Below are 16,471 nucleotides of genomic sequence, written 5' to 3' on the forward strand. Positions count from 1 at the left end.
TTAAATTTATTCTTAAATATGTCTGTTCCACAGATTCTAATTTAAAGACTTTGTTATGATCAAATATGATATTATTTTGTGTTTGAGTTTGTTTAAGTAAGTTAAAAAATATCTTGTTAAAATAGAAATATTCTAAAATAGAATTTGCCTGGTTATGTAACCTTAAAGGTCTGGAGGGAAAAGTGCTAAAGTGATTTAACACAGCAACAATGGTAGAAATTTCAACTAACTGTGTATCCTTAAATATGAGGGACATTATTCTAGCATCCCTTCTTTTTTGTCTTCTGTTGACTTCTCTGACTCTTATCACCCTTCCCCCAAGCCATAATTGTGATTATCTTTAAAAGCCGATAATATGCCTTTATTTTCTGGAGCTAAAGTCCCTTATGGTAGCGGCCCCCAACCTTTTGGGCACCAGGGACCAGTTTCATGGAAGACAATTTTTCAGGGGACCAGGTGTGAGCGGGATGGTTTCAGAATGATTAAAGCACATTACATTTATTGTGCACTTTATTTCTATTATTACATTGTAATATATAATGAAACTATTATACACATCACCATAATGTAGAATCAGTGAGAGCCCTGAGCTTGTTTTCCTGCACTAGATGGTCATATCTGGGAGTGACAGGAGACAGTGATAGATCATCCAGCATTAGATTCTCAAAAGGAGTGTGCAACCCTAGATCCTTTGCATGTGCAGTTCACAGTAGGGTTTGTGCTCCTATGAGAATCAAACATTGCCAATGCTCTGACAAGAGGCAGAGCTCAGGAGGTAATGCAAGCAATGGAGGGTGACTATAAATACAGGTGAAGCTTCGCTTGCTCACCTGCTACTCACTTCCTGCTGTGCAGCCTGGTTCCTAACAGGCCACGAACCAGTATCAGGGGTTGGGGACCTCTGCTCTATGGTAAACAATTAAGTACCAGAGGTTGTTAGTGCATCAGATCTGAAACTAGTCTGCTAATGAGAGATTCCAAGTGCTATCATTTATTCTAGTATCTTCAGGCAAGTTACCTAAATTTCTGTGCTTAGTTTCCTTATCAGTAAAATAGAGACAATAATAGTATCTATCTCACAAGTTTAAATGAGAATTAAATGGATTAGTAAATGTACTTAGAACAGTGCCTGGTACGCAATTATTTGATTTTTTTTAAACATCAGTTTGATAATAATAACTTCAAAGATTATCTCTATCTCTGTCCTCTAGTTTTCTTCATTGTAGCTATGTGTCATGTTTCATTGAAAAATACAAAATTTGATCTTATCTTTATATAAAGTCATGCAACCCTATACATCATATATTTATTTAATACTTATTGGGTACTAGATACTTTTCTCAGGTGTCAGGGATACAAATTAGTCTTTGTTTTCTATGGGGTGAGAAATACAAACAGACAAATGGTTACGCTAGAATGTGATTAAGTAATTGAGGCTATAGAAATCTTTTTTATTATTATTATTATACTTTAAGTTCTAGGGTAATGTGCATAACATGCAGGTTTGTTACATATGTATACTTGTGCCATGTTGGTGTGCTGTACCCATCAACTCGTCAGCACCCATCAACTCGTCATTTACATCAGGTATAACTCCCAATGCCATCCCTCCCCCCTCCCCCCTCCCCATGATAGGCCCCGGTATGTGATGTTCCCCTTCCCGAGTCCAAGTGATCTCATTGTTCAGTTCCCACCTATGAGTGAGAACATGCGGTGTTTGGTTTTCTGTTCTTGTGATAGTTTGCTAAGAATGATGGTTTCCAGCTGCATCCATGTCCCCACAAAGGACACAAACTCATCCTTTTTTATGGCTGCATAGTATTTCATGGTGTATATGTGCCACATTTTCTTAATCCAGTCTGTCACTGATGGACATCTGGGTTGATTCCAAGTCTTTGCTGTTGTGAATAGTGCTGCAATAAACATACGTGTGCATGTGTCTTTATAGCAGCATGATTTATAATCCTTTGGGTATATTCCCAGTAATGGGATGGCTGGGTCATATGGTACATCTAGTTCTAGATCCTTGAGGAATCGCCATACTGTTTTCCATAATGGTTGAACTAGTTTACAATCCCACCAACAGTGTAAAAGTGTTCCTATTTCTCCACATCCTCTCCAGCACCTGTTGTTTCCTGACTTTTTAATGATCGCCATTCTAACTGGTGTGAGATGGTATCTCATTGTGGTTTTGATTTGCATTTCTCTGATGGCCAGTGATGATGAGCATTTTTTCATGTGTCTGTTGGCTGTATGAATGTCTTCTTTTGAGAAATGTCTGTTCATATCCTTTGCCCACTTTTTGATGGGGTTGTTTGTTTTTTTCTTGTAAATTTGATTGAGTTCTTTGTAGGTTCTAGATATTGGCCCTTTGTCAGATGAGTAGATTGCAAAAATTTTCTCCCATTCTGTAGGTTGCCTGTTCACTCTGATGGTAGTTTCTTTTGCTGTGCAGAAGCTCTTTAGTTTAATGAGATCCCATTTGTCAATTTTGGCTTTTGCTGTCGTTGCTTTTGGTGTTTTAGACATGAAGTCTTTGCCCATGCCTGTGTTTCTACTTATGGCTAGCCAATTTTCCCAGCACCATTTATTAAATAGGGAATCCTTTCCCCATTTCTTGTTTCTCTCAGGTTTGTCAAAGATCAGATGGCTGTAGATGTGTGGTGAGGCTATAGAAATCTCAATGACAGTTATCTAAGTCAGAGTTTGTTCATACAATGTATTAGTTTTCTATTCATGTGTAACAAATTACCCCCACATTTAGCAGTTTTCAACAGCAAACATTTATTATTACTTTCATAGACCAGGAATCTGGGCCTGGCTTAGCTGGATGCTTCTGGCTCAGGGTCTCTTGCAGGTTGCAATCAAGTTGTGGGCAGGGAATGCAGTCATCTCAAGGCTCAACTGAGGGAAGATCTGCTTCCAAGTTCACTCACACAGTTACTGGCAAGATGTTTTTTGTCATGCACTGTTAGACTAAAGGTCTCAGTCTCTCACTGGCTGTTGACTGAAGGCCATCCTTACTTCCTTACCATCTGGGCTTCCTTCAGCTCACAACATGACTGCTGGCTTCTCCCAGAGAGCTCTCAGAGAGTGAGCAAGGAAGAGTAAGCAGGAGTGATATCAGTCTTTTTGTAACCGAATCTCAGAAGAGACTTCCCATTATGTTTATTATAATCTCTTTGTTAGAAGCAAGTCATAGATTCAACTCTCACTCAAATGGAGGGAATTACATAAATGCATGAATATCAGAAGGTGGGGATCATTGATTGAGTACCATCTTAGAGTCTGCCTACCTCAAATATGATGGATTATTCTATCTTTTTTGTTACGAGTTTTCTCCATCTACATCTCTGCTTTCTCTCATTTTCTCACTCTGTGTAGGTACACTTGCTGTAACGTGTTGTCTGGAGTCTCCACTTCAGGAAAACCATACAATTGCAGTGAATTCAGAGAAAACTAATAAGAATGTTATATATGCTGAATAGCGTCAATGTAAAATTTGAGTGAGATAGAGATAAATTCAATGATCAAAATCTCCACAGGTAATTATAGGAAATCTACACAAATTTTGGAAATAGCTTATCAGTATCTTGGATGAAATATTTTTTAGCTCTGCCAGCAGCCACTGATATCATGCTCAGGGAGAATTCTAGCCTGGATCGCGATGTCAGGAAAGCACCCACGGCTCAGGAATCAGATAGCGCTGCTGCATGAATCACCTGAGCAAGCCACCTAACCTCTGTGCTCTGGTTTTCTTATCTGTAGAGTGACTGTGATGGGTGCCTGCTCTGCCCATTTGTCACAGGACTCTTGTCATTTCCAACAATAATATATAGGGGGAATCTGATTCATTTTTTGAAAAACTCCTAGTGATGATGTAAGTGAGGCATCATTATCATTATCATGTTGCTCATTAAGTCTAGAAACATTTATTCTTATCAGTGGCCATTATACTTTATAAGCTCAGAACGACTCTTTACTTTCTAAAGGGTGATTTCTTTCAAATTTGAATGGGATCAAATCCTCCGCTAAGTTACTTACTTTAGGTCTCCACTTCCTCCCTTCCCCGCCCCACACATACTCACACTCTTCCCACATTCTCAGTAAATTGGTGGATGAATCCTTGTATAGCTGTTGGACAAATTCATGCCCATCAAAAATCAAACACAATCAAAGCCTAATCACAATAAAAAGTAGTTAAAAATAAAAGTAATCTATTGTGGAAGGTTTTAGATACCTTTCAACTTTCATTTCCAAACATTTAAAAAATTTTGCTTTGGACATAATTCAACCTCGATGAGAATTCTTCCATCACTACTCAAGTCACAAATCTGAGAACCTGCCCTGTAGTCTGATTTAACCCTGTAGTTTGCCTCCGTCCTTGTGTTCCAGGGCTGTCCATGTTATTTCCATGTGCTTGTGGTCAGTGACACTCAGGAAGTTGTCTTGACTGAAATATGGGAGAAATGTCCTGGGAAGGGTCCTGAGAATTAGCTAGAGCAGTGATCTCTACACCCTCTTGATCATGTATCCCATGAGTTAAAGATATGAGTATACTCCCATGTAGGTATAAATTTAAATTTATAAATTATATTCACATCAATCTGTATTAATATATTATGTACATTATAAAAGATAAGCAATCTATAAATAGAAAAGAGTGAGACGAGAAAAATATTTTAAAAGCAAAATTCAACTTATTTCACTTATTAATGGTACCTCAAACCCTTTTGTCCTGAAATCATAGAGATTTGTATTGATGTTCTGGACAGTTTGTTTTTAAATGCTTTGGTAATTAAACCAGCATTATACTATCACTGAACATTGAAAAATATAAAGTACACTTAGGATTAGATTCATTGCTTATAATAATAATGTATACACATATTTCAAAAAGTCTTTCTGAATATTTTTATTTTTATTTTTTTGACCTACATCTTGGCAGAACTGATTAGGTCATCACTGATTTTATCTCATAGCATGGCTGAAAAAGATCTCCTTCAGGGAGTAGAAGAAATATTATTCTGCCATTTTCTTGTTTTTAAAAATGTATTCTTGTATTATTAAATATTATCATCAAGATGCTGTTTCTTTTCAGGAGTCTTTTAAAGCTATTGGCTCATTAGTGAGTGTTAGTTTGGTTAGAACTAGATGATATAATCCATAAATCTGCTTAACTACCCAAAGAAAACAGCACTATGTTATGATAGTCAGAAAACAACACAAGTAAAAGATGTCATCGTTATTGCTCAACATAGGAGAGTGCAGAATGAAATATCAGCTGAGTGAGGGAAACTGCTTACTAAATATTTGTAAGATACAACTTCTGTTTCATTTTTGAAGATATAAACAGATATAAATAACAATTTTAAGTTTTTTTATACCCAGAGCTATATACACTCCATTTTTTATTTTAAAATAGAATTTATTGAATACCATAGTAAATTTATACATAATTTTTTTTTCATGTCAGTATTGGCACATAATGATAGTTTAAAGTACTGCTGAATTAACGCTTCAAAAATTTCAAATTTTAAAACATATTCCATAAAAATATAAAGCCTAATAGTGTTATAAAAGTATTAATTTACACTTACATATCAAAGTGTTAAGAAATTCCACACCCAAGCCAATTATCTGAGAAGTAAAAATTCAATCATGTGTTTTCAAAAATGTTTTCATTTGAACAAAATACAACAGAAGGTATAAAACAGGCAAAAATTACTTAATATATATTGACTTGTTCTACTAGAAAATGTTGCAGGTTAACTTTAGATATTAAAAAGATTCATATTCCAAAGGAACAGAAAAGCTGTTTGCAATACTTTTTATGCCTAATCAAAGAACCACATGATGACATTAAATATTCTACATTTTTTTGGTTGTTCCTTAATTGCCAGTAATGGAGGACTAATATAAAAATTTAGTTTTAAAAATAACTTTTCTTCCAATGAACATATTTATAAACAAAGACTGTCCTAACTTTTGAAACATTAAACAAGGAAATTTATACTTATGATCTTCACTATAATATGGCCTATATATTACCCTGTTGATAATTTTTTTACTCTGAAAATTCAGTAATCTCACATATGAGTATTACAGTAGAGGATCAAATTCCAAAAGGTTGAGTAATTTGATTCAGATCTTTTGAATTTATAGGGTACCTTTCTTCCAGGAAATGTATAAAGTTATTTATGTATATTATATATATGTAATATATATAGACCTAAAACAATATATATTATATAATATATAGATGCAAAGCAATGTAATATATAATATATAAAGTATATAGTATATTATATAATATATAATATATAATAAATAATGTAATATATATTACATATTATGATATATAATAATATATAATGTAATATAATATATTGATATTTATATATTATATATTATATAATTATATATAACATATAAATATATAAAATACATTATATATACTATATATTATATAATATATATTATAGATATATTTATTTTTAGTGGTCTACACTGAATTCAATTCAATTCAATTATAAACTGAAGTACAGTTTCTGTTATATATAATATATATAATAATATATAATATATAAAATATATTTATATATTATAAATATATTAATATTTATATATTATATATTTTATATATAATTATATAATATATATCAATATATGAAATGCATATTATATATACTATATATTATAGATATATTTCTTTTTAGTGGTCTACACTGAATTCAATTCAATTATAAACTGAAGTACAGTTTTTGTTTTTGAAATTTCATTGGTTAAGATCAGGCTGAAATTTTAGAGCTCAAGCTTAAATAAATTAGTTCAAATATTTTTTAGTCAAATGTAAAATATGTCTGTAACTCTAAGGATAAATGCTTGAGGGAATGGATATCCTATTCTCCATGATGTGCTTATTTGACATTGCATGCCTGTATCAAAACATCTCATGCACCCCATAAATATATACATCTAATATGTACCCATGAAAATTTTTAAAAATGTAAAAATAATAATTTTTGCTTATACTAAAGCATAAATCGAAAGAGCAAGGAAAACTGGAAAGCTCATTTGTATTTACTATAAATTTATCAATTCACTAAAATCTCTTTGGACATGTAAGTAAAATATACGAATGACAATAGCAGATGAGTTAAAATTCTCTTTCTTTAAACGAGAAATAAATTGCAGACTCTAACAACAAGGAATTGCTAATCTAAAAAACATTTACAAGCTAGAGGAAAATATAATTATAATGTATTAGACTATCAAGGCTTTTCTGAGCAAACCTTACATTTATTTTTGCTAAACTAAACCAAGATAAAAGTAATCTACATTACAATTTGAGATTGTGATTTCTGTTGATAAGCCACAAAAATGTTCATAGGGACTTTCTAACTAAGAACATTTTTTTTGCATTGAAAATTAATAAATACAGTGTATCATTATTTTAAAGATATGTGTAGGGGAAAAAACAGCTTCTCTTGCCCTTAAAGTTATTGGTGGTAAGACAGCAAGAGAGGAAGAGATGACAGCTTTTTAAGGCAAATTTTTGTCTCCCCTATCCTTTGTTCATTTTGACTCCCCAAATAAAATATTTCTGTACTTAAATTTTTAATCACTATTGTCAGCTTGGTTGCTATACATTTAATTACAATATAAAGTTGACATTGAGGATAAAGAAACTTGAGTAATTACACTTTTTCTTATTTCTGTTTAACCAATAAGATTTTAATAGCAAATTAGAACAAGATTTTACCTCCATAATAACTAATGGTTGGATAAAGTAGAATTTGTATCAAATAACTCAGACTTCAGATTTCTGGATATACCATAACTATGCTATTGAGGAGCAAAATCTAAATAATGAAGTTAAAATATTAATTACTACTCCAGTCATATGAAACCAAGTATTTTGAGAAATTATCTTATTTCAATGTAGTAAAAAAAAAAACCCAATAATTTTATTTAACATTCTTTATAAAATGTGATTGAGGCTTTTAAATATCATAAAGCTGGAATGAGGCTGCAGATAAAAAAAAAAAACTGTATTTTGGCAAATACTTTATTAATATTATATATGAAAATATAGTTAGAGTTTTAAAGTGGCACTTAATGTGTTCTCTCTCTCAGAGTCTGCCAAATAAATCAGATTTCTTGGAAAAAATTCAAACTTGATACAATGAAGGCAAAATTAACTCTTGTCAGATAAGTCATTTGCCATAAACAAAAGGACCCCTGACCGCATTAAGCAGAGGGACTGATGGTCAGTGGAGCTTCTCTGTTTGCAATTTATTCAGCAAAAGCGAACAATTGTTTAAAAGTCTCTAATACAATAAATAGAAAGCTGAAACTGGATCCTTTCCTTACTCCTTATACAAAGATTAATTCAAGATGGATTAGAGACTTAAATGTTAGACCTAAAACCATAAAAACCCTAGAAGAAAACCTAGGTAATACCATTCAGGACATAAGCACGGGCAAGGACTTCATGTCTAAAACACCAAAAGCAATGGCAACAAAAGCCAAAATTGACAAATGGGATCTCATTAAACTAAAGAGCTTCTGCACAGCAAAAGAAACTACCATCAGAGTGAACAGGCAACCTACAGAATGGGAGAAAATTTTTGCAATCTACTCATCTGACAAAGGGCTAATATCCAGAACCTACAAAGAACTCAATCAAATTTACAAGAAAAAAACAAACAACCCCATCAAAAAGTGGGCAAAGGATATGAACAGACATTTCTCAAAAGAAGACATTCAGACAGCCAACAGACACATGAAAAAATGCTCATCATCACTGGCCATCAGAGAAATGCAAATCAAAACCACAATGAGATACCATCTCACACCAGTTAGAATGGCAATCATTAAAAAATCAGGAAACAACAGGTGCTGGAGAGGATGTGGACAAATAGGAACACTTTTACACTGTTAGTGGGACTGTAAACTAGTTCAACCATTGTGGAAAACAGTGTGGCAATTCCTCAAGGATCTAGAACTAGAAATACCATTTGACCCAGCCATCCCATTACTGGGGATATACCCAAAGGATTATAAATCATGCTGCTATAAAGACACATGCACATGTATGTTTATTGCAGCACTATTCACAATAGCAAAGACTTGGAATCAATCCAAATGTCCATCAGTGACAGACTGGATTAAGAAAATGTGGCACATATACACCATGAAATACTATGCAGCCATAAAAAAGGATGAGTTTGTGTCCTTTGTGGGGACATGGATGCAGCTGGAAACCATCATTCTCAGCAAACTATCGCAAGAACAGAAAGCGAAATACCACATGTTCTCACTCATAGGTGGGAAATGAACAATGAGATCACTTGGACACAGGAAGGGGAACATCACACACCAGGTCCTATTGTGGGGAGGGGTAGAAGGGAGGGATAGCATTAGGAGATGTACCTAATGTAAATGACGAGTTGATGGGTGCAGCACACCAACATGGCACAAGTATACATATGTAACAAACCTGCACGTTGTGCACATGTACCCTAGAACTTAAAGTATAATAATAATAATAAAAAAGAAAAAGTATAAAAAACAACTCTAATACAAAATTTAGTTCAAATATCAAAGGTGTGATCCATTTTAAAAGGATTAAGTTTATTTTTTTAATAAGTTTAACTGGCTTTAGATGAAATATATAGATCTGTTCACATATTTTATACATTATTTACAGAGAAATGAAAAATCCTGCTGCTTTTGTTATCACTTGTCATTTGGGAATTTCTTAGATAAAATAAAAGAAAATGTAAAGATAATTTGACCTCTGACTCTCAGGAGAATGTTCAAGCCACATCTGAAATTTACCAAAGAATGAAGAGAAAAAATTTTTCAAGTTGGAAGGTACCAGAGTGATTAGCTGGTCTAACCTACTTAATTTTGCAGATGAGAAGGCTGAGATACAAGTGTCTTGAGCTGTGGCAAATTGCTCAGCTCTTTCTTGTATTGTAATTAAACTGAGACTGACACCAAGTCTCTTGCTGTTCTTGCCAGTTCTTTTCTCTGAACCACACTTTGTACATCCTCCACCAAGATTAACAGCCACTACCTATGGGGCAAGGGGTGGGAATCAGGAAGAAAAAAAAGATAAAGGGTGGGGGTGGGGGAATGTGGGATAATGTTAGGAATGTGGTACTCACAGTAAGTCATATGTATTAATACATAATTTCTTAAGAAAAATAATTAAAAAAAATCAAAGCTTAACATCAACAGAACCAAATTTCAAAGATCAGAAATACCAAAGTGAAACTGAATGTTAGTATTGAAATTTAAGCTACATTTTCAAAAAAACAGCCAACAGACCACTAGATTTCAGTTTCTGTCTCCTTTTAGTGACTAGTTCTATATATTATGTTTCTCTACACCTGAAAAAATGTTCTTAATATAATACACATGCAGTCTGAAGTAATTTCAGCTCTCAAGTTTATGAAAGGAGTTTTAAAAAAACATACTACAAAAATATGCACTTATATTTATTCCAAAATTATACATTTCTAACCTCTGCAGTGATATAAGGTCCAAATATTCACTGTTGAACCGCCTTCTTGCGTGGTCTTAAACAGTTATTTCTATAAAGCAGATAAAATTTGCATAATTCTTTACAGTAAAACCCATTCAGAAACTCACTTTGATAGTAATACTTTTATCTACCATTACAGTTGGAAGAAACATTTCAGTAAAAAAGTATAGGGGTGGGTCAATGCATGTTTTTTTGTTTTTTTTTTTTTTTCGTTTGTTTGTTTTTCTTTTTAGAAAAATATACTGTATGTAAAACATCTTGGAAACTACACATACCATATCCTTTTATTTAATTTGAAGGCACAACTTTAACGTTATGTAACTGTCAGTACCAGCTCATAAAAATATATATTTGCAAACATATCATTGAAGACTTTCAGATTGTCAATTCAAAAATCAATTTAAAAAGTCAAAGTCTATTTGTAGAAAATCAATGACACATTATAGCGTTCCACGTAATATTATCGCAGCACAATATGTTCACCAGACATCATTTGTTGCATAATCCAGATGGTCCATCATCTGATAGCTGTTACCTTTCCAGAACTTTTTCATTTCCTTACGTTTCCAGGCAACAACTGAGGCAGTAATAAGCATGCAAGGTACTAAATAGAGGAGAGCAGGTTGCCCCTTTTTCATCAGCACCAGAACAACAAATGTAAGTATCATGCCAATAGCATAGGCTGCCGTAGAGGAAACATAGTCTATATAAGAAGAACCAGTGTGAACATCAACTCTTCTACAGTAGGCAATCAACAGGCATGATGCACACACTGTCTCCAAAACCCAATATTGAAACAGGCATGATGCACACACTCATTACTGAGAAACAGATCAGCTTTGGTACTCTGATGACTACTGGCAATGTTTCAGTATTTCCAAAAAGTCCAGCTGCAAGTTCAACCATGCTACTCTCACCATTCTTTGTGATGAATGGTGTTACGAAAACAAAAAATACATCATAGAGGAGGAGGAGGCCTAGAAGTATCACACATGACTTGAAGCTGGGCAACTTCAGCGTTTTAATTAAATTCAGACAGAAAGCAATCCCCAAGATATCTTGTAAAATCCAAGCCCACCTGTCTTCATTTCGAAACACAGCCCAAACAATAACTATTGCTATTCATAGTCTAGAGAGAAAAATAAGTCTCATGTCCATGCTTTTGCCACGACACACAATCGTGCATTGTCCATATGGTGTCTTATGAATTAGTGCCGCAAGAGAGTTGTACAGACTCATTGCTGATGTTATGCAGAAAATTGCTATCATAACATAAATTAACCATTTGTAGAAGAAATAAAGTAAGACCATCATAACACAGCAGATGACCACAAATATTACAACTGTAAGAGGATAAAAGTTAGATATTCTTCCTTTTTTTCCCTCATTTCTCTATCTTCAGTTGTCACTGCTTTCAAGTTTCCAATTCAACTAGTCCACTCCAGTACCCACCTAATGCCACAGTGAACACAGCAATTACAAAAACAACCACCATACTATAATCAAAGTTAGGCCACGATGGAGAATACATTTTTCACAGTAATGTTATTTCCTAGAGTCTGCTTCATATCTTTAAAGTCTTTGTGGCTTATAAATGCAATCAGTATTTTCACATCAGGAAATTCAGATCTGTTACCTGAGGTAGGAAATAGGATACTCTTATTGACAACTAACATTGCTTCAGCACCTCTTTTCTGTTCAATTCCGGTGTTTTCAAGAAAATGTCAGCTTCCCCGTTGCACCACAACTGCTTTGTTCTAATTTAAGCCAACAAGAGGAACATCAGAAAGGTTGCATAGTGGTGTGGAAGTCAGATTCATCAAACTAATGTAAGTTGCATTTTCTAGGGTATTTGGAAGAGCTGACCAATGGGGGTTATAAAGCATGCAGTAGTCCTTGGATGTGCCATTTCCAGACGCAAGCAAGATTGCTTCCTGAGTGGCTGTCAGGGGGAGCAGGAAGCCCCAGAGCAGGGCGGCCTCGGCAGGGGACAGCCGCCGCTGCGGCCCCATCGGACTGGTGGGTGCCGGGTGGGGTGGCGCGGCACGGCTCACTAGGCGGGGTAGGTTCGGAGTCCCGCCACTGCGCTGCCTCCGTGGCCGGACCGGACCGGACAGGCGCGGGCGGCCGGGCTAGGCTGGCATCGCCGCTGCTGCAGGGGCCGCCGCTGCTGCAGGGGCCGCCACTGCAGCCCACATTCCAATTTAGTGGCTAGTGTTCTAATTCCTTTGGGGTTCACCTGAGTCCTTAATGGGGACTGGGCCAAGAAAAGTTATACTGAAGATAGACAGGACTGTAAAAAACAGAACTCTGGGCCCTACCCCTGCTTCAGCCAAAGAGCTCCGATTTTTACTTATTTTTTATTTTACACATAAAAATAGCTTTTTTTATGTGTAAAAATTGTTCTGATAAATTTTCATTGGAACAAAGAATTCCACAGCTAAAACATGCCTAAAACTCTCTTTGGAGAAGGCTAGAAGCCCATGCCTCATAATTCTGAGAAATGTTTGAAACCAGTCACTGAACAGTAAAGTTGCAAAGATAGCCTTTTATCAGAGAATCAAGTATACCAGTTTTAAAAGTTCTTTGGGTTAATGTTTGTTTTACTTTTCTTACATGCAAAATCATAGCATTAGATCTAAAAAAGAAGATAGTTTAGCCAAAAGTTTTAAGCATAAGTAAATATTAATACTAAAGAGAAGCATTGATAAAACATGCATTCAATTTTTTTTTCTCAGTTGAGACATTCAGTGAAACGTTTTGAGTATTATTTTTGAAACAAATCATATTAAAGCAAAGCTTTAAAAAGGATATGGTTCGTGGAATATCTTAGTGAGTTTAATCTTGGTTTTCTTAGGTGCTTTGGAAATACCAGCCAGCTCATGCATCTTAAGATAATATAAAATCAATGGACTCTGACCTCCAAAATTGAAGAGAACACGATTAAACTCTGGACCACTACTACTATAGTGCGACTGTAAGGAAGAAAAGAATCAAGATGATGATTACTTTTGTGTTTCTAAAAAAGTGTGAATAAAATATAACTTCATATTTAGCATAAAGTTACAATTTGATATATTAAAATAAAGGAAATTCCAGAAAGCATCTTCTTAATTAGAGGAATTTACCAAAGTAAGAGTCTATAAGTATGCGCCATAAGGCTCTTCTACCCTTTTGATTTATCAGGCTTGTATATAGGCAATAGACATTATTCAGTCTTAAGAACAGAAAAAAAAAAAAATGAAGAAAATGAACAAAGTCAGGAAAAGGCATAGGAAAAATATCTGAAGAAATGATGGTCTAAATTTTCAAAATTTATGAAAAACCCATCCAAGAAGTTCAGCAATCTCTAAGTAGAATAAATTTACACCTAGCACATCCTAGACAAAGTTTTAAAAAATAAAGACAAGGAGAAAAATCTCAAAAGCAGCAAGAGAAAGCAACTCATATATAGGGGAACTTTAATAAGATTAATAACTAACTTCTTATCATAACAAAACAGACCAGAAGGCAGTAGGATAGCATCAAGGTGCTGATGGAAAAAAAAAACAAAAAAAAAACCCCTGTTGACTAAAAATCCTATGTCAAGAATACAACCATAAATATAATTACTCCAAGATTCTATTATTCCCTTCTTATGGGAGAAATGTCAGTATGGCAACTACTAATATTTTAAGTTTTCCTCAATCTTTGTAATACCATTATGAGATATTTTTTATTGATTACACTTCCTGTGGGGAAATAAAATTTTGTTTTCATTTGCTTTTATTGATACATACAGTTCTCTTGAATTTCTTTTGCTTATGGTCACTTTTTTATTCTATAGGTTTTTGCAAAAAAATATGTTTCAGAATTCCTAGCAGCTACAGAATCATTTCAAATAATGGGACTATCATAATCAATAGCAATTCTTTGCCAGGAAAAAGTTAATGTCAGTATCAGACATGTTTTCTCTGATGTAAATCACTCCTTCATTTTAAGCTCCCATGATTCACAATGGGTTATATATAGCTCGATTTTCAAAATGTATGCAAAACTAGCCCAAGCTCAGTTTAGATTTTTAAAAAGTTTGCCTGTCTAGATAGATGTTTTGCAATGCCCTTCCTGTTTCTTTCTTGGGTACTATAAGATAAACATTCTATCTTACTAAAATTCTAGAAATAGACATTTCTGTTATTTTTCTGCAGTTATCAGTTATTAAGTTAAGAAAATCACAGTTTGCAGCCCTTTTTCCTCTATAAGAATTCATGGTTTTTAAGAGTAGTTCAGCCAGGTAAGAGGCAAATAGGTATTAAATGCAAATCTGGTATTTTTTTTTTTTTTTCGATGGAGTCTTGCTCTGTCACCCAGGCTGGAGTGCAGTGGCGCGATCTTGGCTAATTGCAAGCTCTGACTCTGGGTTCATGCCATTCTTCTGCCTCAGCCTCCCAGGTAGCTGGTACTACAGGTGCCCGCCACCACGCCTGGCTAATTTTTTTTGTATTTTTAGTAGAGATGGGTTTTCACTGTGTTAGCCAGGATGGTCTCCATCTCCTGACCTCGTAATCCACCTGCCTGGGCCTCCTGAAGTGCTGAGATCACAGGCGTGAGCCACCGCACCTAGCCTGGTGTTCTGGTTTTTAAAGCAGAATGCCGCAAGTTGACCAAAAACCTCTTGCTAGAGACACTCCAAATAGCCAAGCCAATGAACAGAAATCCTAATGTTTCCATTCATCCCACGAAAGATAATAGCAGAAATTTGTCAGAGCACTTTAAGATTCCATGAAGCAAGACTTTTATTGTCAAGTCAACCTAGCCCTAAAATCAAAGAATCAAGCAACTCCATAAACTTAAGAACGATTATAAAGGATGAAATAGAAAGTCCAAGGGGTGATTTGGGTGCCTAATTTCTCGGTTAATTTATTGAAGGATAATTGCTACAATGAATAGAAAGCTAAACACTGATTTTTGAGGCTTGAATATGTGTTCTGCCAATGCTCATACCCAATGTTACTTTCAGGGACTAGAAACCCATAGGCACCCATTTAGCATTTGGACAACTTTGGTGTCTGGAAAATTTTTCATGTTGAGCTGAAATCTATATCCCTGTATCTTTCGCTTATTTGTTGGCAAAAGTTATACTTTTTTTGGAGCCACACAGAAAAACTCTAATTCTGCTTTCCTACAGTAGCTCTCTACATATTTGAAAACAGTTCTTGTGGCCTTCGGAGTCTTTTCCTTTCAGAAGAAATACTTATAAATAGTTTGGCCATTGCTCAAGCAGTATTATTTCAGAGCTCTTCATAATTAGGTTTAGATGAGGTTGTCAATGATGGGATTGGAGTCCTTATAAGAAGAAGAAGATACCAGAGCTCATTCTCTCTGCCATATGAGGACACAACAATTACTAAACAAAGTTCGAGAGACCATTTTTGGTGTTTGCTGAAGATCAGATATATAATTTCTATTACTTATCCCTGATTTCTAAATCTGGCAATATTGCCCCAAAGGAAATGGTGTGACATTGTTATTGATTCAAAATTGACTTCTATACGTCACCAGTTAATATCTGAAGTGCCTGCAAACCATCCTTAGCCTCACTGTGAAGGTCAGAATAAAGTAAGAAGATATTTCATTAAGCTTGGCTTATTAAATACTGGGAAAAACATAAATACTGACTTTCAGAAAGTGGTTTTTATATAGGCATAATTTTTAATTTTAAATAAATTATCTTATCAGACTTGATAAGGTGATGTAGACAACATTTTAGCAATAAAAACTATGACCAACTTAAAACTTAATTGTCTAACAAATTAAGATATCAAATTCAGAATTTCAGGTCAATAATCTCATCAAATTTTGGCTAAGGCAACACATGGTGGTGAGTCCATGAAATCTCTACTTGCAAGGCACCTTCAAGAATGTCGAGAAACT

At 34.5% G+C, this 16,471-nt stretch overlaps 1 protein-coding gene and 1 pseudogene across 7 annotated transcripts in view; both read right to left on the bottom strand.

The window, feature by feature from the left end:
- Positions 1-16,471, bottom strand: part of FAM227B (family with sequence similarity 227 member B) — a 521,377-nt gene that overhangs the window by 35,051 nt on the left and 469,855 nt on the right. For 5 of the 7 annotated variants that reach the window (XM_073012157.1, XM_073012160.1, XM_073012158.1 and 2 more), the window contains one exon: positions 13,251-13,533. In XM_073012157.1, coding sequence (XP_072868258.1) covers positions 13,360-13,533 — 174 coding nt within the window. In that variant the 3' untranslated portion in view covers positions 13,251-13,359. Of the gene's footprint in view, positions 1-13,250; positions 13,534-16,471 lie in introns of those variants that run through there. The other 2 variants (XM_038009969.2, XM_073012159.1) reach the window with 2 other exon arrangements.
- Positions 11,038-12,234, bottom strand: LOC103245647 (signal peptide peptidase-like 2A pseudogene; annotated as a pseudogene).

The sequence above is a fragment of the Chlorocebus sabaeus genome, chromosome 26, assembly GCF_047675955.1.
Source record: "Chlorocebus sabaeus isolate Y175 chromosome 26, mChlSab1.0.hap1, whole genome shotgun sequence".
Lineage (NCBI taxonomy): Eukaryota > Metazoa > Chordata > Mammalia > Primates > Cercopithecidae > Chlorocebus > Chlorocebus sabaeus.